Below are 27,911 nucleotides of genomic sequence, written 5' to 3' on the forward strand. Positions count from 1 at the left end.
ATTCTAGAGTCATATACAACTCTCTTTGTTTTAGGTTCTAGGCACGAAAGTAAATGAAACTCACAGAAACTCTGCCCTCATGAAACTTATATTCTAGTAGTTGAGAAAGATAATGAAGTAGATAGATAAGTAAATTATATAGTGTGGATCATGGTAGTGTTACAGAAAAGAAAATAAAGCAGGGAGGTGAGGTGTATGGGGTGTTATGGAAATAGTCTTGAAATGGCAGATCTTGTGGCCAAGAAAGACCACAAGTAGGTGATTTTTACCTCAAGAAAGTGAAGGAGGGAGGCTTCTGATGTATGGGAGAGCACTCTAGGCAGAAAGAATTGAATGTAAAAAGGTACAGAGTGAGAGCCCCCCTGAGATATTCCAGGAAGAGAATACTTAGTAAGTAAAGTCATTACTTGTTTGGACATGTTTTTGCCATGGCATTTTCAGGCAGCACTAACTTATGAACATGTTTTTTTAAGTAATTTTTTACAAAGAACATGCTTCCATGTGTATTGTTATTATTTGCGTTGGATTTCCTCCCTATTAATTATATTGCTTAAACCTATTTAATATATCAATTTCTATTTAGCCTTTGTCAAGAGAATACCACTACGGCAACAATTTTGGTTACATAGTGGCATTTAAGCCTTTTGATGGGGAAGAATGGAAAAAAGTTACAGTAACTAATCCAGATACTGGCCGCTATGTCCATAAAGATGAGACCATGCGCCCTTCCACTGCATTTCAAGTCAAAGTTAAGGCCTTCAACAACAAAGGAGATGGACCTTACAGCCTCACAGCAGTCATTAATTCAGCACAAGACGGTAGGTAAAAGACCTTACTAACGTGATGAGGGAAGATATACCTAACTCTCTGGTAGGTATTTTGTTTGCTGTCTTTCAGGCCTTACTTGCTAAGATCTTTTCATAGTACTAGGCATTTAGTAAAAGAGTATTACTTTGATCCAAACTAAAATGTCATTCCAACCATTTAAAGACAAGAGTACCTCCCAAATCTTTTTCATCCTTTAGATCATGTCCACGATAATTAGGAAATCTCCACTAAAATAATTGGCTTTGGACCCCTGTTTTTGGCCTCTTGATTCTAATTGTGAAGTGAGAAATTCTCCATAGTTGGTTGGTACCTTAGTATGTCTGTGCATTCACAATGCTTACTACTTACAAATTCCTTAACATGTACTTTTCTGGGGGTAAAGTTTCCCCTTTTAACCCCCAAATTGTATAATTATATCCTTTATGTAACTTCTTTGCCATTTCAATAGAGTGCTGAAATTTTATCAAAGGGAATCTAGGCATAATTCTATAAAGAAGGAGTCAGAAAGTTGAATTTTTTTATTGGGAAAGGAAAAATTTGTCTGGAGAACTAGTTAAATATATAGATACTGGCTCTCTTTGTTTTTCTAGAAACTTTATCTGAACTGAGAATGCTTTTAAAAGACTTTATATGTCTTTGATAAATAATACATCATTTTGGACTAAACATAATAACATTGATATCTGTGATTTCCTATTTAAGCTACTATGCTTTTTATTGTTTTCCTATTAAAGAAACATAAGACCTCCTTATTATATCTCCGTACTCATGAGCACTATGTAAACAATTAATGGCTAGAAAAGCAAATGGAGATTCCATTGCCTTCTGACCTGACACATTTGTCCTTGGCCAAGTTCTCTTCACATACATGTGAGAAGCACAAAAGGAAATAAAACAGGAAATACTCCTCTGATCTCCTAGAGGAAAAACACTCTATTCATTTGCCCAATTTGCGTTACCTTCTATTTCAAAATACACACTTAGCTATCAGAACTCACATAACGCTCTTCAGGCATACAGTTATTAGCTTCCCTACTTGTTAAAAATTTAATGTGTATTCCCATCATTCCATGATCTTTACTTATAACACAAACATGAAAGGCAATCTTATATATATGGTTATATATACATGTAGGTGCACACACACACACACACACACACACACACACACACACGCTTTTTTTTAAGTTAACTAAATACATGGAGAGAATAAAAATGGAAATTATTTAAGTTTATAATCAAGTCAGGGCTTTCAGACCTGAGTAATAATTCTTACATTCTCTATACTTATTGTGATTCAATAGAAAGATGGTAACTTGAGTCAGTGTTACCAGTTTGAACAATCTGAGTATCCCCCACAGAAGAAATGAAAGTAAAAAGCACTTTACAAGTTATCTTCTCACCCAATATCAACTTTTTAGTGCTTTATTTGATGCTAAAGTAATCAGGCAAAGGGCCATGCCTGTCATCTCTGTAGTCATGACCATCTGCATTTAATTATATTTCTTTCCTAAATGTTTCATAAGTCTCATAAAACCTGCATGTGCCGAAGCTTGTATAAGCGTTCCTCTCTTCTTCTCCTGCTAGGAAATCAATCATAGTGCTACACATTAACCTTGATTTAGAAAGGCAACAATGTTCATGTGCAGGACATTTTTTACACAAAAGAGGATTATGGTTTGTTAATAAAAGACAATAAAAATTGACCATTCTTGCTTAAAGATTTCCTTAGTTTCTTTGTGTAGTTTTCATAAGGGATGTAAATTACTTTTTATTTTTCACTGAACAGAGACCTTTTTGATACATACTTGACTTGATGCCCAGTTGGAAGATTAGACTTATAAAAGCTTTCCTGAGCACAAGAAGCAGTGGATGTCACAACTTGTTTCAAAGGATCTAAAAAAAAAAAAAAAAAAAAAAAAAAAAACAAACTTAGCTTAAACATAAAAGAAAAGGAGAGAAGTATTTCTGTGTATCTGTAGCTTATGTAAATACAAAGTGTGAGAAAAATGAGAATTAAATGTAATGAACAATTTTAATAATAAATACCAAATTTCCTATTTTTGATAATATAGAGTTATATAAATATAATGAATTGAATGTGCATCCACAGGCTTTCTTAAAGCAGATTAGTACAGAGAAATACAAAAAAGAATTAGTACAGTTCTTGCTCACAGATATTGGAGAAATCCGTGAAAGAGTTTATATTTTGTAAAAGTGTGTGTGTGCATGTGTATGTACATGTGTATGAATATATTCACATTCATGTAGATGACTGTGTGTGTCATCATATATCATTGCTGACCATGAAATAAAATAATATTAGTAAAACCAGAGAAAAAGATAATAAAATTACTGGTCTTGTTTTATTTTAGAAATACGAAAACTTGAAAAAATATTAAAATGTAATTTTAATCCATTCATACAGCAAATGGTGCTATATGAATATAAGCACCTTATATAAGAATGTAATGTTCTCATCAAATTTCAGCTCCCAGTGAAGCTCCAACAGAAGTAGGTGTAAAAGTCTTGTCATCTTCTGAGATATCTGTTCATTGGGATCATGTTGTAGAAAAAATTGTGGAAAGCTATCAGGTGAGTTCAATTTTTATTAAACTATATACATTTATTCAAAAGTTTATTATCGTAAGTTTTCAAATATGTTGTCCCTTTGAGTGTTCTGTGGCCATTGATTTATGTGGCAACTAACACTATAATCTCTGTGTCTAATATGTTGGGCATTTATAAGCTAGTTGTTAAGAGTAAGGCGGAGATTCCTAACTAGCTTATCTAGGAGAGATACAGAGTCCTGTGTGTTGACAAACAGTTGACTGAAATAAAAACTAAGGTAATAACACCCATAGTTAAATGAGATCTCTTGAGACATTCTCATAAACTGTTGCCAAATTTAAAAATTTTTTGGAAAACCATTTTGATAATTTATAAAAGCATCCTTAAAATGTTTATTCTATTTGTCTCAGTAGTTCCACTTCTAATGGTCCCTATAAAGGAAATAACTATAAATATTCCAAATATGTGTCTCATAATGTTATCTATGAAGGTAGAAAATTGGCAACATTCGAAATGTCCCAAAGGAAATTTTCCTTGAGTTGAGTCTTAAAATACCAGTAGGAATTCACCAGATACAAAGGGGAGAGTTTGTCTTAGTTGAAGGGAAGAAGACCTGGAAAATTGAAGCTCGAATGATAGTCAGGGCCTTTAATACAATACTAGCAAAATTAAGACTTGATTGTGCAGGAAATGTGATATCATCTCATATGTTTAATTAAACACATAGAGTGAAAATTAGGAGGAATTGGCAACATCTGATCTTTGCAGATGAGCAAATGGATGCCAGAGATTCAACAACTTGCCTCAGCGCAAATTGTCAAAGCAGTATCTAAAATTCAGCTTTGATGATTCAAAGTTCAAGGCTTTATGCCAAACCACAGACTCCTTTCTGTTTTAGAAGTGAATGCCCTTCTGAAGCCATGGGCGCTGAACTGCGCACACAGCCAGCTTGCCCTCTCAATTCTTGTGCACCTCCCTTCTTCATCTGTTGGAATATTAGCTCTTTGAGGGCAAGATTTTGTTTGTTTTTCTCTCAGTGCCAAGAACAAGTGCTGGGCACAGGGTAGGCACTAAACAGGTATTCAGGCTGAATAGAGCTACAGTATTATCAAATCATATGTTACAATCTGGACTTCTCAAAGCCATGTTTCTGAGATGTGACCACAAAACCAACCCAAGATTTTAAGTTTTAAACATTTAAATATCAGGAAGCTTTTTTTCTTCGGTAACATAGGTTATGATTTGGGTACATCTCAAAGTGTCTTCAGATAATCTTTGCAAGGGTTCAGCTGAAGCTGTTATGAAAAGAGTGGAATAGTAGGAATGAACTGGAAAGACAGTATTCATAACTTATTAAATTGACCTTTACATTTAAAGCTAGTACGAAAGGAATGGGAAAAATAAAGAAATTCACTAGGCATTACAAACCCCTATAATAAACAAGTCCAAGGTTTCTTGGGAGAAGACATCAGTATTTGGAGCTTGAAAGTAATCTTGGACCATAGGATTTTTTTCTTCTTTTGTATTATTCATTTTTAAATAATAAAAAAGAGACAAAAGATTATTTAAAATATAACTCACTCATTGAATCAAAATGCTAAATTTATATTTTACTTTGTTTAAAACATTGACCTAGCATTGGCACTAATGAATTTAGGCAATAACCAGAATATAAGCTTTTTTGATTGGAAGTAAACATCAGTTAAGGATTTTCAATGAAATAGTCCATTAAAAATAATAGTTATCAGATAATATTTTCTAAATGATAATTTCAAGGAAAATGTATACCATTGAGGAATTTAGTTTCACAGATATCTGACTTTCTGTAACTCCATATTAAGTAGAAAACAGTGAGCTCTTTTGCTGAGCAGATGTGCATTGATATCTCAACTCTGTCACTGAGGAATTTGATACAAAATTTATCTGAAATTTCTGAACCTTGGTTCTCTTACCTGGAAAGGTGAGAGAGTAATCATGCCTCCTAGAACTGTTGTGTGGAATGGAATCAAAACATTTAATGCCTTTCCCTGTTCTATGTCATTGGACATTTGAAGACAGTGATAGTGATGATAATGACAGTGATGAAAATGATAATGATAATATTGATAAGAATAACATTTGTTGAGCCTTTATGATGCTCAACACCATTGGAGTTTAGAAATATTTGTCTGCATAATAATTAGCATAACCAGATTTGAACCTAGGTCTTACGTCTCCAAATAAATTTAAAATATTGGACATAAATCGCAAAATTATTGTTTCCAGTTGTTCTTTCTTAAAACCTTTTTGAGTTGTTGACACAGAACCTTGAATATCAAAGAGACAAGCATGAAAGCTTAAAAGAGAATGTCTGTAACATTTATTCTCCTGTAAGAAAATGCCTCTGTATGGGGGGTGGGGGGGAGTTTGACTGACTATAATGTGGTTATTGTTTCTATTCTAAAATATTATGGGAGAAGCCAATGGTTTAACAAGATAGATGATTGAGAAAACTAATACCCCAGTGCACTTCCTATAAAAATGTACTCAGGGACAAAGTTATAAAGAAACAGAGAAAAAAAAGTAACACATTAAGAAAATAAAATAAAACTGGAGAAACCAGGGTCCTGTGTGATTGACCCCTTCTCAAGGTTAATTTCCTGATATTTCAAGTGAGAACTGTGAGCAGTTGAGTTTAAAAATAATCTCTTCCCTTGTGGTTTTAAAATGTATCTCAGTAGAGTGTTTAAGTTCTATTATTTTTTCCTCTTGCCTAGTTAAAGAGCTCCCCACTCCTAACCTTAATGGTACAAGTTTTTCTGCAGTGTAGGAAAGGTGTATTAGAGCTTTGAACTCCTGCCCAGAATCCACAAAAGACTTAGTTTGTTCGCCCAGCAGGTACAACACCCACTTAACTTAATGTAAACAAGCATAATATGCTATCAGGAATAATGAATGCAAAATCTCTTAACAAGTGAATTAGAGATTAATGCAAATAATCAGTTTCACAATTATCTTAAAAGATTATCAATCCTGAGTAATCTCAGTTTTTTAAAGGTTAATTGATTATAGTGAGCATATTTAGGAAGTACTGATATTTAGGAAGTACTTCATTTTCTTATTTTGGATCTTCATCTCCCCAAAGCAAAGTCTGACACACAGGTGTGGGAGAAGGTAGTGTTTTTGTTGTTGCTGTTGTTGATCCATTTGTTTTAATATGATCCTGGAGAGCAAAAAATGAGGAAAAACAGAGTGAAGAGGAAAAGGGGAAGCTTGGATAGAAAGATGCATATCTTTTTGGCAAACCCTGTTGGCAACTGGTGCTCCATCTCTTGGGATCTTTGAGGACCTTTAGAATGTGGCTTAGAATTGCCCTACCTGGGATAAAAGGGGGAGCATTCATCCACTGCTGCCCCCGACTGGTTAAGGGTGGCCCCGTCAGCATCACCTCCTCTCCCACTTCCGTGGACTGTGGGACAAGTTTCACATTGCAGCATCAAAGACATCCTGGGACTGGGAGTGCGAGGCCAGCAGCACTAGCACTAGCACTAGCAGCACAGTGCTTACTGGTCATGCTTAGGAGAAGTACCTAAGTGAAGCCTCCATAGAATTGGTTGGTCCCTGCACCGGTGGCTGGAATAAAAGAATTTTGAATAGCTCCCAAAATGTGTAAGAATACAGATTGGAATGATTTATATTTTTGCTATTCCTTTCCCATAGAATATTCTAATAATCAAAGGAGTCTAAGATTTGGATAATATAGTTATTGTATATTTTTAGAGATTGAGCTTTTTTTGTGTCAGTCTTATTTTTTCACTTAAATGACCATATTAACCGTTTCTCCTAAATACTGTATTAAATCTTTTACAAAAGAATCTTCACTTGTCACATGATTATGATTTTTTTTTTCCAGCAAATTCAGAACTGAAAGGACAGAACTTAGAAGTCTGATACAAAAGGTTACTGAAGGGGCGCCTGCCTGAGTGGCTCAGTCAGTTAAGGATCTGACTCCAACTCTTGATTTCAGCTCAGGTCATGATCTTCTGGTTCAGGAGATCAAGCCCTACATCCACGAGCCTGTTTGGGATTCTCTCTCTCCCTCTGTCTCTCTCTTTCTTCCTCTTCCATGTTCTCTCTCTGTCTCTCTCTCTCTCTCTCTCTCTCTCTCTCTCTCTCTCTCTCTCTCAGTCAAAATACCTAAATAAACTTAAGAAAAAAGTTTACTGAAGTTGAAAATAATAAAATGGAGCAAACCCAATTTTCAAAAGTGCTAAATATCTTCAGGCACTTCCATAATTGTAACATCCATTCCTTTTTTCTAAACCCCTTTGGAGAAAATGAGGTTTTAAAAAAGCCATTTTCCCTGCAAATTTCTTAAATTTTTCTGAGAAGGAATATAACTATATTGTCATTGTACAAAAGTATTATTAATGTAGCACACAATTTATGGAAAGTGTGATACTCTTCTGCTAAGGCTTTTTTCTTTTTAGCTTCCTAATACTTTTGTAAAGAGTAAGTATTCTTTGGGCAAAATGATATACTTAGATCTCTCCCTCAAAGATATTAGGGATTTTATGTGAAGTTATACATTTTGATTCCTTCATTTTTTTAATAAGATCTATGATGGCAAAGAACATGTATGCCTTCATTTTTTTAATAAGATCTATGATGGCAAAGAACATGTATGCCTGGGTTCACTGCACTCCCAGCACCTTGCACAGTAAGTGGGACAAAGTGGGTACCTGATAAATATTTGTTCAATGAATGAAAGAGTATCATACATCAAATGTAGCCCTGTGCCCATAGTGTTGAAAATAAATAGTAAATACCCTGTCATCAAAGAGCTTATAATCTAGTTTAAGTGGAAAAAGACAAGTCATGAGGCAGTCTAATTAGTCATAATTGCCTAATAAGCACTATGATAGGTTTATGAGAGACAAAAGATGCTATGGGAATTATGGAAACATGTAGAGAAAGAGTGAAAAGTGTATAATGCCACAGCATTAAAAAGAAATGCATTATATATTAATGCAGCGTATGAAGATGAATTTATGGTTTACTATCCATGATTCAGGACCTAGTATATGTATGTATGTGCGTATGTATTTTCCAGTAGTGATAATCCCTTTCCACTAATTCATTCAGGCTCTCTTCTGGTCTCCCTAGTGATTAATCAAAAGCAACACATTTGTTCTGTTCCATGACTACAGGTTGCACCCTTCACTCCAAGCGATTTGCTCATAAATTAATGTCAGTGCTTCACCACATTGAGAAACTCAGTGAGATGATTAAGATGCAACAGCCCAAATTTATTATCTGTTTGGAAATGACGTGCATGGCCAGTGGCTAGTTCAGAGAAAAAAAGATGATGTCATACATTACATATATCTATCTACTATTTATTTTAGTATACTTTGAAAACATTGTAAGTTATATGTAAACATATACTTTAAAGAGATTATTAAATTAAATCATTTTGTCTCAGATGCTTTCATTTGTAAAGATTAACTATACTGTGAAAAGTTCAAACTCTCCTGTTCTAAAACAAGGAAATCAAGGACTATTTGGCACTCTCAATAATTCTTTCTGCTCCCTAGTTAAAAAGGCATAGCTAAATCATTGCTTTAATTTATTGTGACTTATGTTTTTTTTAATGTTTATTTATTTTTGAGAAAGAGAGATAGAGCACGAGTCAGGGAGGGCAGAGAGAGAGAGGGAGACACAGAATCCGAAGCACGCTCCAGACTCTAAGCTGTCTGCACAGAGCCCGGTGCAGGAGTTGAATTCACGAACCATGAGATCATGACCTGAGTGGAAGTCAGACGCTTCATTGACTGAACCACCCAGTCACCCCTATTGTGAATTTTAATGGAGACTGACCACCACAGATCCCTGCTAAAATTAGATGAATAAATTCATTTGTCATTTTAGATATAGGTGCAAATAGTAAATTAAGGAAAGCTCTTTTCTTTTGTATTGCCAAAATGCCTCATGGAAATTTGAGTGAGAAGGCAGAAAAATTTTGTCACTTTAATTCCTCATAGGGTCTGTCTTTTAGAAATTACCTTTTTGATATCTATCTGGTTAAAAAGTTTCTCTTCTTTAAACTGGATGATAGAAAAGTTGTTAAAATTGAATGAAGATTTTAAAATGTGGTCCACATCTCAGTCAACAAGCATACATATAAAAATGCATCAACCTCATAGATTTCAGTTTTGATTGCTATAAAACATTCTAGATTTATTATGAAGATAATGTATACAGATGATCCTACTCGGGTTCTTGGCATTTCATTAGAATATAAATTTTCATTTTATTTCTCTTTAGTCAAGCATTAGAAGGAGGCCTTATGCATTATCTAATTCAAGTGCCCACTAAAATGTAGGCCATTGTCCTCCCAGATGAATGTACTCACTGCCTGAACCCTTTCAGAATCTGGAAACATCTTCTCGAGGAGGCTCCTCCCCTTAGCAGGTCTTTTGTCTGCCAACTGAGATCTGCCTCTGGAGACACTGGGTACAATTCTAGTTCCTTGGTTCTGAGGCCATCCTTCTGGTCAGATGACAGGAAATGCCAAGGAGATCCTATCAAAACCATTAGAAAAAGTATTGCTGACATGAGAAAAATGAGTACTAGAAAACAAAATAAAAACATTGCAAAGGAAACAAATTAGCAACTTAGTAACTAGGCTTTGTTCTGAAATGTGATCATTCTACATATAAACCTTACTTTGTTACCAAGTGAATTGGAACCATCTAGTTCCATTTTATAATGGTTTCATTTGATTTGTGTAAATGAATTATTCAAGATTATATAAATATTAGATACTATTGTCTAGGCACTTTGCTTAATTGTGAAATTAAATTTTCATTTATTTTATGGCCAGGGAATCTAAAATATATAAAATATCAACACATTTATAAGGAAATTTGCTCCTTTTTATTTTTACCTTAGATACAGGAATTTCTAACCAATAAAATATTCTCATTAGAAGGATGGAAATTATAATTTCCAATTTTACTTAAACTTTAAGAGACAAGGAAGAGTGTCACTGGTACATTGGTTGGTACAAGTAATCATTTTTTTTAACTAATGTTTATTTTTGAGAGAGAGAGAGAGACAAAGTGTGAGTGGGAGAGGGGCAGAGAGAGAGGGAGACACAGAATCTGAATCAGGCTCCAGGCTCTGAGCTGTCAGCACAGAGCTTGGGCGGGTGGGGGAGGGGGGGGAGCTTGAACTCATGAACCCTGAGATCATGACCTGAACCGAATTTAGACGCTTAATGGACTGAGCCACCCAGGTGCCCCACAAGTAATCATTTCTAATCACAACATGGATAACATTTTTAAAAATAGATTTTCATAATAAATAATTTCCTCAACTAATTAAACTCTTAAGCCCATTTCTTTGATAGCTGGCAAAAATATAGCTTCAAAGGGAATAATTTTTCATACATATTTCTAAAATGAAATAGCAGAAACTTATTACACTCGCATGTTCTAGGCCACATAATAACTTTTTATAAAACAAAGTTGTATTTCCTGTCAAACTGTTTTAGCAATGACCCATGACACATTTGATATTATACAAACATAAATAAAACAGTAAATAAATGATAAAAATTATTGTGGAAATACGTCCAAACAGAAACCAGTGTTATATTTTGAAGGTAAATCATATGAAGAGGTTTTTGGTTTCTTCTTCTTCATCTTTTTGTTGTTGTTGTTGTTGTTGTTAGAGTGATACTAATTCAGGCCATGAGGTGAGCCCTTGATTTCTTTGACATCTTTAATAGATCTATGTTATGTGCCTTGCCATATTCTAAGACCAATAGAAGTATAAGTAGCATTAAGTAACATTTGAGTATATGACACTCAGCCAACATCATAGGTGTCAGAGCCAAGTGAAAAGAATTTTCACCACTGAATCATGACAACATCGTCCTCAATTTGAATGTTTGCAGATTCGGTATTGGGCTGCCCATGACAAAGAAGCAGCTGCACACAGAGTTCAAGTCACCAGCCAAGAGTACTCGGCCAGGCTGGAGAACCTTCTGCCCGACACCCAGTACTTTGTGGAAGTCAGGGCCTGCAATAGCGCAGGGTGTGGGCCTCCCAGTGACATGATTGAGACCTTCACCAAGAAAGCACGTGAGTCAACATTTGCATTTAGACTCATCAAAAACTACCAATCCATTCGGTCATGATGCAAGTTACATTTGAGAGAAATTTACTACCTAGCAGTACTTAGCACATTCCATTTTAAATTTTATCTTTTACAGCCATCCAAGGTTTAAGACAAAAACAAACAAAAAATCATTGTTAGTTATTGTAGGTGATGAAAACATGTGGAGGATGACTTCACCCATTTAATGTTCCACTACAGAAATAATATTACAGAACCTCCATTTGTAAATTTTGTATCACTAGATAATCAATTTGTATTCTCTGTTACTATTTTTAACATTGTTTTTATAGGACTGCATAAATAGCATATAGCATGAGAAAATTAAAATTGTTTCTTTTCTATACTTTTTTTATATAAACCTTCATCACTGCATAGTGCAAATGTGAGGTAAATGTTGTAGCATTATGTTTCATCTCTTATTACCATATGTTCTCGTTGTTTATACAACAAGACAGCCCATCCTGCTTAAGTCTTCTAATCGTTCTCAGCTCTCTGGGTTCACTTTGATATCTCCTTCTTGAACCCACGTTGAATATATAGAAGAATAGAATTTATATTCAAGATTCTAGAGAGATTTGCAAGAATTTAAAGACATGAATACTACTGGTGTTTGGAAATTTATAAAATTCACTTGGGGAAAGGTAACTGAACATGGTGATAGGATACCAGACTTTGGTATCAGCCATGGGCTTCAGATATGTATTTTCCACTTACTGAATGTGTGCCAGTAGACAAATTACCTCCCACCTTTAAGCCTTAGTTTTCTAATTTGTAAGAGCAGCATCCATTCCTTTGTTCTTTTTTTCCATTTATTCATCAGAAGTATGCTATGTGTCTACTATCTCTGTTCTAGCCATTGAGAATACAGAAGGGATCAAACCAGACCCAGAGCCTCTTCTTAGAAGATTTACAACCTAATGGAAGGACATGAAAACAAAACAAAACAAAACAAAGAACTGACAAATCAATATGAATGATAATATCAGATGACAGGGCAATAAAATGAATAAACATAATAAAATAGAAAGTGACATGGATGGAAATGAATTCCAATTGAGTGGTCAAGAAAAGCTTCTTTGATAAGATGCCATTTGAGTCATATATATATATATCAATATATGAATCGTAAGAAGGACCCACTATGACAACTGGCAGGGAGGGGACTATTTCAGGTAGAGAAAGTAATTAGGGTAAAGCCTAAGGGTGGGAATAGTTTGGTATGCCATAAGTGTAGAAAGGCCAGTTGGCCAAGGATGTAGGCTGGAAGTGAGAAGGAGGAAGTGTGCTGGTGTTGAAATATGAAGAGTCTTGTAGTTGTAGGTCCTGCTAGGGATTAGAGTTTTTTCTAAGTCTGTTGAGAGCCATTGGGAAATTTTAAGGCAGAGAGGGATAGTTAACTTATGCTTGAAAAAAATCATTCTGGCTTCTGGATGGACAATGGGTGGTGGTAGAGTAGGGGTAAAAACAAAAGAACCAATTAGGGGACGGTTTTAGATGTCAAGGAGAGAAGTGATGATGGCCAGAACTAAGTGATAATGGATATAAAGAGAAGTGGAAAATTTTCTACAGAAAGAGTTGACAACTTGGTGCTGATTTGGATGTTGGCATGGATGGAATGGAAGACTGAGTACTGTACTTTTGATTCAGAAACTGAGGATTCAGTTGTATCATTTGCCAAAGATGGGAAAGACCCATAGAGACGCAGATTTGGGAGAACATGGGAAATGTTCCATCTTGATTACATTTGAGAAGTCTTGTATACATTCTAATACAGGCAATTGGACACATATGTCTAGAGGCCAAGAGAAAGCATACACCTGAAATAAAATTTTGACTTCTTAAAGCCATACACCCAGATATATAATTTAGGAAAGATTCATAGATCAGAGAAGGGTGCTCAGGATCAAGTCCTAGGTCATGCCAACATCTATAAATTAGGCAGAGGACAGGAGCTGGCACAGGATGGCTAATGAGAAGGAGCATCCGGAGAGGTAGAAGGACACCTGGATGTTAAGAGATCATGAATTTAAGAAAAGAATGAGATTCAGAAAAGGGTTAGAAGGTCAATTCTGTAGAATGCTACAAAGATATTAAGTCTGAAAAGAGTAAAACATAACATTATTTGGCCAACTGGAGATAATTGATGGCTTTAAAAGCAGCAGTTACAAAAGACTGGTGGAGAAAGAAACCCAAGTAAAGAACAAGGAGAAGAGAATAAAAGATAGTTATATTACCTACCTCACAGGGTCAAGGGTACATTAAATGAACCCATGGATATAAAGTGCTTAGTATAGTGCCTGTTATGTAGTAAGCACTCATCAAAATTAGCTGTTGTTGTCACATCATTATCATCACTGACTCAAGGCAGTTTGCAGAACTCAGGTTGGATACGGTGTCTGTCACTTGCATATTATTACTTTCCACAGCTCCGAGCCAGCCCCCAAGGATCATCAGTTCCATAAGATCTGGTTCACGCTATATAATCACCTGGGATCATGTGGTAGCACTATCAAATGAATCTACAGTGACAGGATATAAGGTATGTAAAAGATTACTGGGTTTTCCCCCACACAGGCTTTATTCCTATAAAGAGTGATTGATGTTTGGACTTGACTGATGTTTATTTCACCAAAACCCTTTCAGCTTTCTTATTCTAGCTTTATAGCGGAATCAGATGACATCGTACTGTGATAAATTTTGAAATGAGAAAAGATCTTCAGTGAATTCTATGAAAATTCTATGTCAAGTGAGCAAGATAGGTACAATAACTGCTTTAAAGAATAGAGTTGTTAAAGTAATCAGTGCATAAATCCATTTTTGTTTGGCAATGATTAAGATAGCGTTGCCTGGCACACAGTAAACTTGGGTATATTGAGTTGCATACCATAAATGAACCAAAAAAAGATTATTTCCATATATTCTATCACACTTTTTTTATTGGATACCAGACTTTGGGAATAATATTAAAAAATTTAATTCTGAGCAATGTTTTAAGACTACTTCAAAATGTTCAAAGAGCCCTCATTTTTATACCTTTTCCATAAAACACACACACACACACACACACACATTTTTGCCTCTATGTTAGGTCAGAAAAAAAAAGTCAGATGCTTAAGGCATTTTCTCTTGGATCACCCTAAAATAATAGGTGAAATCAATTTCTGTGAATTAAAAATAACATAATTTTTTTCTAGCTAGTATTAAACAGCTTCCTGGGATTTTTTTTTTATTATTAATAAAAGTCTAAGCATTTTTATTTTGGTTTTAGTGTTTTGGCATTGGCTCATTATTACCACTTTATTAAATATACATATTTTGGGACTTTTTCAGGTTCTCTATAGACCCGATGGCCAGCATGATGGCAAGCTGTATTCAACTCATAAACACTCCATAGAAGTTCCAATCCCCAGGGATGGAGAGTATGTTGTAGAGGTTCGTGCACACAGTGATGGAGGAGATGGAGTAGTGTCTCAAGTCAAAATTTCAGGTAAGCCAGTCATTTAAGACACATTTCCATTAATTATTTGTATATTTGTAGGCCATATGGATTCTCAAGAGTAAAGGTAGGATTGGTATGCACACCAGTATCAGTGTTTTCCTAAGGAAATCTGAATTGTCAAGGATGTCCTGAAACTTGGCATTTCTTCCCTTATAAGTCACAAAAGTAACTTTGCAACATACTGCATACTTTTTGATTACTATCTGGGTGACAAAGCATAATTCAAGTACCATAATGCAGGTATGGTAATAGCATTGTGTGGTAACAGATGGTAGCCACACTTACGGTGAGCCTAGCATTACATCTAGACTTGTTGCATCACTATGTAGTACACCTGTAACATTGTATGTCAACTATAGTTCAATGGAAAGAAATACCACAATGCATTAAAAATTTACGTAATAATAGACCATTAAATACTAACATCCGAACTTTTATCAAAAAGAAATTCACGGGGTGCCTGGGTGGCTCAGTCGGTTGACAAGCCTGCGACTTTGGCTCAGGTCATGATCTCATAGCTCATGAGTTCGAGCCCCGCGTTGGGCTATGTGCTGGCAGCTCAGAGCCTGGAGCCTGTTTCAGATTCTGTGTCTCCCTCTCTTTCTGACCCTCCCCGGTTCATGTTCTGTCTGTCTCTGTCTCAAAAATAAATAAACATTAAAAAAAAATAAAAAAATAAAGAAATTCACTGGACTACTATTAATACTTTTCTAACTCCTTTTTCTTTGTCCTATGTATATTAGTATAGTAATAAAATAGAAAGACACTAACTAGATGGGAGCTCCTTCCTTTACTATCTCTCTCTGTGTCTCAGCGTATGTGTCCTTATTCTGCAAACTGTATTTCTCACAGCACTGGGTAATCCAAAATAAATACTTGAGGCAGTGACTTCATCTCTTGTGTGGACTTGTAGAACACTATTATTTAAATTTTGATACTTTTTTCTCATCCTGCATGCTATAGATTAATTATAATGAATTAAATGATGTTAATTTGAGAGCTTTATGAGTCTCTGAAACACTGCAAGATGCTAAATTAAAGACAGGGATCACTGATTTAGAAAAAAATGATAATTTATAGCTAAATAGATTAATGTATTTGGTGAATAGTGCCATTCTAGAATTTTCTCATTTAAGTTTGGATTTATTTGCAAATTGTTTAAATAGGTTTTCTCATGCATTTAACTTATGTTGGTTTTTTTTTTAGTTTAGACATTATTATAGTGTGTCTTTAGAAAATTTGTAAATTGCCAAAATTTGAAAAGAAAAAAGTCATATTCCAAACACTCTAAATTAGCTACAATTAGTGTTCAGTATGTGTGTATGTGTGTGTGTATATATATATTTATATATTTATATTTTATATAAATTATATAATTATTATATATTATATATATAATATATTTACAATATATAATATCTTATAAATTATATATTATTTATATATTTATATTTATTTGTATTTACATTTATATATAATTTTGCATTTTTGCTTCTGTTGAATGTATAATGGTATATCCTACTTTTATGAATCATGTTACACAAACAGTCCCCATGTCATTCAAAATGTTTTAAATTTCACTTAAAATTATACACAATATTCTCTCAAATGTATAAGATGTATCTATCCATTTTGGTTTCCACTATAGTAAATAATTCTATTTTGAATACATTTTTATAAATTAATCTTTCTGCGGGTTAAATTGAAATAATTTAATAAAGTATTTTACTTTTATGTTGCCAAATTAAAATATATTTATTTAGTTTCCTGTTGTCATTGTATATGAGTGCATTTCCCATTGCATTGCCCCAACATTAGTTTTCCTTTTAGTCATTACTAATGATAGGAGAAGATGGCATGTTTTTATTTTTAAAACATTTTCTAATTTCTGAACTTTGCTAGCACACACTTTGAGTGGTTTCACACTCAACAGGGCTGTTCCACAAAGGAAATCAGAGGGAAATGAGCACCTTATTTTGAGGGTAGTAAAGTGCAAAAGAACGCTGTAAATCGATTTGAAAACCAACCTTCCTTGTTAAGAAGCCTGCCATACCCCACTGCTTCTCTCTTTATTTCCTTACCCTTCATTTTTCATCGCTGATGTGAAGCAAAACCCAGCTTCTGGGGTTGAAACTACAGAAGTTTGTAGCTGGAGATGCCGTAGCAGTGACAGTAGCCTCAGCATAGTGATAACTAGTGATATGCAGGTAGATGTTAAACAGCAGACTGTCTTAGGGTGAGGAGAAGCCCTGGCTTTTATACTTTGCTAATTTCTGTGGTGTAAATATTTCCGTCATGTCTGATTTCAAACTTCCCACATGACATCACTAAATGTGGAGCTACGATGAAATGCTGAGCAGCACACCATTATGCATATGTGGTGGTAGCCACCACACAGATGCAGAGGAATAACCTCAAGAGCATTGATGATATTAAAATGCAGTAAAATAGGGGCACGTGGGTAGCTCAGTCGGTTAAGCATCCAACTTGAGTTTTGGCTCAGGTCATGATCTCACGGTTTGTGGGTTTGAGCCCCACATTGGGCTCTGTGCACAAAGCCTGCTTAAGATTCTCTCTCTCTCTCTCTCTCTCTCTCTCTCTCTCTCTCTCTCAAAACAAACTGAAAAAATTTTTTTGTAATGCCAGAACAGGGGCGCCTGGGTGACTCAGTCCGTTCAGCGTCTGACTTCAGCTCAGGTCATGATCTCAGAGTCAGTGAGTTTGATCCCCATGTTGGGCTCTGTACTGACACTCAGAGCCTGTACCCCGCTTCAGATCATGTCTCCCTCTCTCTCTGCTCCCTCCCCTCCATTTGTGTTCTGTCTCTCTCAAAAATAAATAAACATTCAAAGACTATTATTAAAAATGCAGTGAGGAATTAGGAAGTGATGAGTTTTGAGAATTTACTACCTTGTTTTAAACTTCCTCATTTACTTAAGAAATTTAAATAATTTCAATTTTAATAACAGTATTTTTAACCACTTGCTCATCAGTTTTCTAAACAATTAACAATGGGTTCTTGGGAGGTGGCAGAGACCCCATGCTGCCCACCACGGGCACACTCTGACACTAGTGTGAACAGCCCGCGTACAGAAGGCACAGAGCAAGCTATTTTTAGAAACCTCAAGTGAATAATTTCCTTTTTCTGCCAACTAACGGGCAATGTTCTTATTAAGGCAGAATTTCTATTATTTATTTCTTATTCTAGCCATGACTCTATGAAGAAACTCCACAACTAACATTAGGAAATGTCAGAGGTTTGGTGGGTCGTCCCATTCTAAAATTTTCTTAAGTTAGATTCATTTGCAAATTGTTTACCTTATTTGAAATGAAAGAAGCATGTGAATGCAAATGAAAATTTTAGGCTTTCTTGTGAATGTAAAAGACTCCTCATACTTTCCTTTGTTTCTGTTCTCGTGACTAAAATATGATGTCAGGGATAGAGTACATTGCTATGTTTTAATGTTTATATAAGCATTATGCTATTCATGTATTCATTCATTTATTTATTCATTCAAGAAATATACATGAAATGCCTACATTATGTCCAGGCATAGTTCATATATATATATATATTTTTTTTTCTAATGTTTATTTTTGAGAGAGAGAGAGAGAGAGAGAGAGAGAGTGTGTGAGCGAGGTCAGGGCAGAGCAAGAGGGGACAGTGGATCTATCAGCACAGACCCTGATGTGGGGCTTGAACTCATGAACCGTGAGATCATGACCTGAGTCACAGTCAGATACTCAACTAACTGAACCACCAGGTGCCCCCACAGTTCATATATTTAAAATGTGCTACTATATATGTGTATATATATAGTATATATATACACTATATATATACTATATATATACACATATATAGTATATATATATTATATACATTATATATAATATATACTATATATATTATATACATATATATACATATACATACATATATACATATATATACATATACATACATATATACATATATACATATATATTATATACATATATATACATATATATGTATATATACATATATACATATACGTATATATACATATATATTATATACGTATATATACATATATATTATATACATATATATTATATACAATATATTATGTACATATATTATATATGTATATATATATCTCATATCTTATATATATATACATATATATCTCATATCCCTCCTCTTCCACATCACTATCACCCCTTGATGGCCCTACTGTGATTCTAACAATTTTCTTGGCTTCCAGTTTTGGCCTTGTACAGTCCATTCCCTATGCAGCTGCCAGAGGGATCTTTTTATACTTAAATCAAATCATGCAACTCTCCTTTTAAAAAGACTTCCCACAGGATAAAATCTAAATTCCTTACCATGGCCTGTAGTGCTTTATAATAATCTGGCCAAACTCTCTTATCTCGATTAAGTGATTTCATCTTTGTTCCATGACCTTCTTTCTCTTCGTGAACATACATTCAATGTTATCCTTACTTTGAAACATCTGTACTTGTTCCTGCTGCTGCCTGAATTCTCTGAATCTTGGCATGGCAGGTTCATTTTTGTCATTTTTGTTTCTGCTCGGATGTCACCTCCTCAGAGGAGACTTGTATGACCGCCAATTTAAGATAGCCCCCTACTCTTCTTCTATATCTTATCACATCACTCTTTTATTTTATTAATAATATTTATAACTACTCAAAATTACTTCATGTATTAATTTATGCTGTTTATCATCTATCTCCATCCTTACTTGAATGTAAATCTCCATGGGAACAAGCTCTTATCTGACTTCTTCAACCTTTGAATCCCCAGTACTTCGGGGACACATCTGGCACAAAACAGGGTTTTAACAAATAATTGCTAAATGAAGTTACTATTTCTGCGTAGAGTAAAATTTAGTTATAAGAATAACTTGGATAACTTAAATTATGATTTATATTTCCAGAATGTTGATACACTTCTCTCCCTTAGGCACATGGTTTGTATTATGCCATGTGCTAATTCACAGTTTGGTTCTTACAAAGCTTAAGACTTCATATGAGAGATAGTCTAGAAAATTTATTTGACATGGTAACTTGCATCTCTGCTTCTCTCTGACCTGAGCACTGGTACTGCTGTCTTAATACATTATTCCCCATTAGATGTTTACAGTTCACATCTAGGCAAATGTAACACCACAAATGTTTCATCACAAATGTACTATCTCTAAGAAATTCTCTATTGTCTCTTAAGAATCTTTTGTTTTTGTACATCATTAGTAGTTAAATTAAGAATGTGCTAATAGTTACAAAATACTTTGAATGTAAATTTTAATAAGCTAGTTTGGCTTGTTACATATTCACTATAAATTTTAGAATATAGATTATCAAGGATCTGTGGCCATAAATAAATATCCACAGAGAAGTACGTATTTCCTTATTTATGTGTGAATGTGCATATTTTGAGCTTTTATTTTTCTTTTTAGTTTTAGTAAAAGATACCTTAGTCAAATCAAAGAAGACTTTTAAGGGCTTTTTAGAGGCCAGACTTCTTCCTAAGGGCAATCCATAATCATTTGAAAGCTTCAAGGAGGTAGGAATAACAGGATCAGTTGTTTATACTTGAAAAATCACTTTGGTGGTTGTGGAAAATGTATATAGTAGAGAAGAAAGATTTAAGGAGTAGAATTATAAGGTTATCATTATAGAATGATTAGAAGATGATAATGGTCTGTCCTGGAAAGAGGGCAGTGGTCAGTCAGGTCTAGGGTAGGTTCTAAAAGAACAAGACATCTTTTCCATTTGATTTAAAGTTGCTGTATATTCATCTTGTTGATTTTGTATCTCCTAATAAATCTGTAGTTTATTCTGATGTTGCCATAGATGATGCAAACTCAAAATTTAACCTACTACTTTTGGCAACTCCTAAGTTACTAAGTTAAACTATATAACCAAAGCCACTGACTTAAACACTGATGAAAAACGCATTTTGTTTTCTCACTTTGTCCTTATCTTTCCACTAGCAGCAGAGGAAGGACTAGGAAACTGTTCTCTAGATACAATCTTTAGATGTTAACTCTGTTACTCACATGCCCCCTTCTCTACTACCTAAGTTATTAGTACATTGTAAAAGGAACAAGAAGGTAGTTGGGATGTTTAGATTTAATTCATACATTATGAAATTAAAATGTTACATTGATTTCATCACTTTTTCAGTGTAAGCATTTCAAAAGCCAAAATTATTTTGAGCATCTAATCTTGTACAGTAGTCCATATAACAGGAGGAGAGGGTAGTATACATGATGGGCTTAGAATTACTGTATCTTGCCTTCTTTAATGATAGGCTACTATATAATTTAGTGACCCCCCCCCCAAATCTGTAATGTTGTAAATGTCCTGTATTATTTGGGACAAATAGATTGCCATGAATAAATTATATACTAAGATGAGAAATTGGAATGGTATGTCATATGAGAGTTGAATGCCATTCTTATAAGTTCATCATCATAACTTTAAAAGCTTGTATTTGTGATTATGGCATAATCAAATATTATTATTTAGGAAAGGCTATCTCTCCAACTATTTTGAAGTAGCCAAATAGTTTGTCTTCCTTTGCTAAGTTCTGTGTGGGATCAATTTGAGAGTTCAAGTGGACCAATCCAGCCTTTGTATTTCTAGGCTGACAAACAGCTTACATTTTAAATTACCTTGGAGTGCCTGGGTGACTCAGTAGGTTGAGCATCCAATTTTGGTTCAGGTCATGATCTCATGGTTCGTGGGTTTGAGCCCCTCATTGGGCTCTGTGGTTACAGCTCAGAGCCTGGACCCTGCTTCAGATTCTGTCTCCCTCTCTCTCTGCCCCTCCCCCACTCATTCTCTGTCTCTCTTTCTCTCTGTCTCAAAAATAAATAAAGCATTAAGAAATTTTTAGTTACCTCTAAAGTATAGATTCCTTTCACTAACTTTGAATTATGACTATCCACTTAAAACCTTTTCTGACATCCCAGCTGTACATAACACTCCTACTTTCATAACAATCATGAAATGGAGGGAAAACTATCTGAAAAAAATAATATTTTGTGTGTCTCTGCATTTGACTTCAAGATAGCACTTCTGCATCTAAACTAACTCGGGTTTTCCTGGATCTTCTCCAAGGTTTCTTTTAGCTACTAGTAAGTTAACACAAGAGTCCAAATATATTATTTTCTTCATTTATTTAGACTTAGAAATAATTTAGTTGGGAAACTCCCCAGTGGAATGCATTATAAGAATAGAAAGAAAAATTAAAAATAATCCTCCAAGATTTACTTACGACCAAAATAATTTTAGTTTATGAAGGATGGTCTTAGTCTATGAGGCTGTACTTTAGTATTAGAATGTGCAAATAATTTTTTCCTTTGATAAATAAAACTTAGTATTAAAACATTACATATTTTCATAATACTTTTGTTCTCCAGAAAATTGATTCATTTAATATACATCTACCATACACCTACAATGTGTCAGGCATTCTACTTTGTTATTGGTTACAATAATTAACAAGCCCTCCTGAAGCTTGCATTCTAGAGGTTATCAGGAGAATAAAGGACTAACACCAAAAATAAAATCCATTTTTATGTAGGTTTAAGGATTTATAAGAAAAAAATCAGTGGCTAATTTAGAGAATAAAGGAAGTAGAACTGGTTTGGATAGGATGATCAGGTCAAGCCCTAACTAGGTGATGTCTGGTATGAAATTTAAAGGAAAGGAACTAGCCATACCACAAAAGTAGGAATGAGAGTCACAGGCGCAGGGAGTGCAGGAAAGAGCCCGCCATGTTCAAGAAGCTGAAAGGAGGCCAGGGTGACTGGTGAGTAGCAGTGGGGGTTGTGCTGGAGACAGCATAGGGGAAAACACCGTGAAAGGCCTGGCCTTGACTGCATCTCAGACTCATTTCAGACCATTTTTTCGCTTATTCCAACTCCCATCGCCCCATCCTTGAAGCCTTCCATCAGGAGTCCGCACTTTATTCTGGGGGGAATATCAGCGTGTTTTCAGAGATGAGTGATGCAACCTGATCAAAGACCATTTTTGTTGTAGTGTAGACAGTATATTGATGTGGAGCAAAGGGGAGTTGGTAAAGAAGAGAGCAAGTCTGAAAGCCCATCAGCGTAGGTAGATTCCCTTCCAGAAAGAATCATTTTATAAGATAACAAGTCTGTTACTCCTCTGAGATGCAAAGCAAACTACAAGACCTTTTCTAGGACAAATGATTAAAGAATGTGTACGGAGACATTATATATGCTTCAGAGGGAGAAAATTTACACTTTAGAAGGTTTTCTGTACGAATTATCAAAATATGTGAAATTTAGTGATAAAAAAGATAAGAATAGCAAAAAAGATTCATAAAGTTGCTGGAGGGAAATGTCTACATCATTTTGTTTGACTCTTTTCCAAGCATTGGAATTCTCTGCAGGACATTCATGGCTTTTTCTCTCTCAACCTCAGTTCAAACACTATCTGTGATGGGGAGCCAGTTCACCCATTTTACAAGCAGCCCTTAGACTTATCAATAACCTTAATCAATAGATTATGGATCTCTGATCAATCCTATAGTAGTTGAACTAGTTTCTGATAAAATCTACCTCATAGGATCAACCCATAGCTTTCTATGAAGTTCTTTCTTTTCTGTCTTCTTTCAGTGAAAGAGGTTTCATCTTTGAGGAAAGATGAAACATCTCTGGATATTTTAATCAGGTATTGAATTAGATTCTTAAACAGAAAATAAAACCTTTTATAAGAGTTGTTAGAATGTCTGCTGGCTTTAAGAAAAATAAGAAATTGCAGTGGAAAGGAGCCCCTGTTGGTGGTCCATCTGCCTGCAGCTCCCAAGTGAGGGAACCACAGGAGAAGCTGTGAGGGCACTGGCACCACTGGAACCTTGGGCACCATCGAGGCCCAGAGCCCTGCCCACTGCTGCAAAAGCAGCAGGGGCTTCTGCTTTTCTGGGCCCTTCCACATCCCACCCCTTCTCTGTGCCTCTCATTGGCAAGAGCATCTAGGAATGTAGTTCTCGCGTTTTTATCCCAGGGATAGGCAGAAAGACATAATGACCACCAGAAATGCTGCTGCAAATCCAAGAAAAAATGTAGCATACTTTCTCCAAAACTAAGTAGCTTTGCATGATAACCATCAAAACTGACAAGAAAGGGGCACCTGGGTGGCTCCGTCGGTTAAGCTTCCGACTTTGGCTCAGGTCATGATCTCACGGTCCGTGAGTTCGAGCCCCGCATCGGGCTCTGTGCTGACTGCTCAGAGCCTGGAGCCTGTTTCAGATTCTGTGTCTCCCTCTCTCTCTGCCCCTCCCCTGTTCATGCTCTGTCTCTCACTGTCTCAAAAATAAACCTTAAAAAAAAAAAATTAAAAAAAAAAAACTGACAAGAAAAACCCAGCCAAACCTGGCTTTTTAGGATATGTTAAATGAAATTAGAGAAAAGAAGTAAAATTGCTCTTAACTTATAAATTGATTTCATGATATAGAAATCCGTATTAGAAACACTATTAAAAATATAGGGCGAGAAAACCCGTAGCTATCGGGGCTGCATTATAAATATATCTAAAAGGGAGACTTACCTAAGATATAGAAAATAATGATTAATATCACTTGATCACCAACAATCACAGATAACAATGTGGCAACTATATTTAGTTATTCTGTATATTGTCTTTTTAATTTTTTTGATGTTTGTTTCTGAGACAGAGAGAGACAGAGCATGAGTGGGGGAGGGGCAGAGAGAGAGGGAGACACAGAATCTGAAGCTGGCTCTAGGCTCTGAGCTGTCAGTACAGAGCCCAACGTGGGGCTCGAACTCACAGACCGCGAGATCATGACATGAGCCAAAGTTGGACGCTCAACCAACTGAGCCACCCAGGCGCCCCTCTGTATTTTCTTTTACAGTGTTATAATAACATCATAATGGACAACATTGTATATAAATCTTTTTTTCAAAATTTCTTATTTTTTAGAAAAGATTCTCACAAGTAGAATACTGGATTAGAAGGCAGAACCTTTCAAACACTTGGCAAATATTTGATAATTGCCAAATTGCTATCTAAACAGTAATGCCTATATTTTATCATTAAACAATTTTTACTAGCATTTCAGTATTCAAAAATTCTTGGTTAATTGGGCAAAAATATCTCATAATTTTTATTATTTTTAATTACTATTGAGGTGAATAATATGTTTAATAGCTACTTATATTTTTATTTCTAAGAAGTTCTGTTTATGTTTTTTTCTCTGTTTAACATTAATAATTTTCCTTAAAATTTTATGCTCATTTTGTAAAGCAATGTAATTAGCATTTTCATACCCTATTTGTAGCAAATATTTTTTCAAGTTTGCATTTCAAAGTCATTAATGTTAGATCAATATGGTTCATTTATGTGCAAAATAATGAATTCTCATCTTAAAAACCTTCAAATATTTAGTGCATACAAACAAGCTATAGAATAATAGATATGATTTAAGTCCACTTCTATGAAATCCAAAAGCAGAAAATAATGAAGCAATGTTTAAAGAGGTATGTAAGTGACATGTAAAACTTTCCCCCAAAAGAGAAAAATGCTTAACACAAAATTCAGTACCATGTTGCCTTGTGAGGGGGCAGAGGGCAATCAGGAAGGGGCTTATAGGATGGTGACAATGTTATTTCTTTGCCTGGCTGTTAAGTATGCAAGTGCTCTGTTGTTGTTGTTGTTGTTTTTGTTAAATTATATTTTTAAAAGTACTAATTTACATAATTTATTTCAAAGTTGTAGAAGTTAAAAGAGGATTGACAAAGTTGATGAATAAGAAAGTTTATTGAATCTGACATTTTAGAGGTGTCTATTACCTTGCTAGAGCTACCATAACAAAGTTCCACAGACTGAGTGGTTTAAACAGTAATTCACTTTCTCACAGCTCTGAAGGCTAGAAGTCTGAGGTCAAAATGTCAGCAGGGTTGGCTTCCTTGGATTATAGACAGCTGTCTTCCCCCTATCTTCATGGGGTCTTCCCTCTGTATGTTTGTGTCCTGAGTTTTTCTTCTTATAAGAAAACCAGTCATATTGGATTAGAGCTGACCCTAATGACCTTATTTTAACTTAATTACCTCTTTAAAGACTATCTCTGAATACAGTCACATTCTGAGGTACTGAGGGTTAGGGCCTCAACATGGGAATTTGAAGGGACAAAATTCATCCCATAACAAAGTTACTGGTAATTTCTGGTAATTTCAAGAGAAAATCTTCCATAAAATACTGTGGGTGAAGGTCTTATTTCTTTCTCTAAGCCAACCTCCCAGAGCTTACATTCTAAAGAGAGGAGGCAAGATCAATCAGTCAACATATAACAACAGATAGTGATAATACCTGAAGAAGAAAGTAAACCAGAAGAAGGTATGTAAAGAGTGATGGAAGATAGCTAGGACCTACGTTTTCAATGAGTGGGAGGAACAGCTTGCTCTGATGAGATAACACTGGAAAAGAGAACCATATGAGGTGAGGGAAAGGTCCATGTGGTTATCTGGAGGAAAAGTATTCCTATTCGAACAATATAAAGCCTTATTCTAGGAGTGCCTTTGGCTGTTCAAGGAACAGCAAGGAGACCAGTGTTACTGGGACTGAGCAAGGCGTGGGGAGAGTAGACACAATTATGGTGGAGAAGTAATTGGAACCTGAATCATAACAAGGTTTACAGGTCCTGGTTAAAGACTGGATTTTACTCTAAATGTGATGAGAAGCCATTGAAGCATTTTAAGATGGGAAATGGCATGATCAGATGTATATTTTACAAGTCTTATTTTATCTGTTCTTTGGAAGGAAGTAGAAATCTCATAAATGGTGGACCAGAAATCACTGTGAATCTCTAGAAACAGGGAGAGTGGTTACAAACCAAAAGATGACAGTCTAAGCTAGAGATGAAATCAGCTTTGACTAGTGTGGTCATAGTAGAAGTGAGAAGTACAGTCAGGATTTATTTGGAAGAAGACCCAACAATATGTTCTGATGATTTGATAAGGGATGTGAAAGAGGATTTGGCATGACTCTAAGAATTTAGATTAGGCAACAGAATCATCTAGTGAAATGGCCAACAGAATCATCTACTAAAAATAGATGACTGGAGAAAAGGAGGAAGAGCTCAAATTTTGATGTGCTAGTTCATGCTATGTCCATCAGTCATCCAGATGGAGATAGATTTAAAAAAAAAAAAAAAGGAAAAGAATCATCTAGCAAAACTGAGAGACCAGCTGAGGTCAAATAACAAATTTGTCAGAGAACCAAGTGGCATAATTATATAACTATCTGCAATTCATACCAGCCTGGATACAGAGAAAGCAGATGGTTGTTGACATCACCCAAAGTTGGCAACTTGCATGGTTAATGTAGTAGGAGATAAGGGAAACAAGGATTCATTGCTTTTAGTTGAATAATTTAAGTAGCTGAGCAGAGAGATTGTATCTATTAAAATATTTTCAGCTGTCTATAACAAACCCTCAACTCTAAATTGCTTAAGAAATAGGTGGCTATTAGGCCTTAGTGAAATCAGTGTCTCAAAAATGTAATCAAGGCCATTCCCTCCCAGCATCTTACATCTCCACCAGAGGGGTCTCAGAACCGGGTGTATTTAAGGCTGATTCTCTCTGTGGTTATAGTATGGCTGTAGCAAAGCTAGGAATTAGTGCACGCAGACTCTATAATGTCCAAGGAAGAAGGGGTATGTCTCTGTCAAAGCTCCATCTTAAATGAAGGACCTTTACCAGAGACTCTCTGAAAATCTTTTCCATATTGTCTCAAATTGGTTTTACTAAACTAGTAAAATGGCATTTCCACGAATGCTCAAAGTGATCAA

General features: G+C 35.2%; 1 protein-coding gene across 1 annotated transcript in view; it reads left to right on the forward strand.

Annotated features, from left to right (window-relative positions):
• CNTN1 (contactin 1) overlaps nucleotides 1-27,911 on the forward strand; it is a 278,894-nt gene that overhangs the window by 221,531 nt on the left and 29,452 nt on the right. The window contains exons 19-23 of the mRNA XM_042990807.1: nucleotides 584-818; nucleotides 3,320-3,423; nucleotides 11,342-11,528; nucleotides 13,992-14,104; nucleotides 14,896-15,052. Of these exons, the coding sequence (XP_042846741.1) occupies nucleotides 584-818; nucleotides 3,320-3,423; nucleotides 11,342-11,528; nucleotides 13,992-14,104; nucleotides 14,896-15,052 (796 nt within the window). The remainder of the gene's footprint in view (nucleotides 1-583; nucleotides 819-3,319; nucleotides 3,424-11,341; nucleotides 11,529-13,991; nucleotides 14,105-14,895; nucleotides 15,053-27,911) is intronic.

This window comes from Panthera tigris, chromosome B4 (assembly GCF_018350195.1).
Source record: "Panthera tigris isolate Pti1 chromosome B4, P.tigris_Pti1_mat1.1, whole genome shotgun sequence".
NCBI lineage: Eukaryota > Metazoa > Chordata > Mammalia > Carnivora > Felidae > Panthera > Panthera tigris.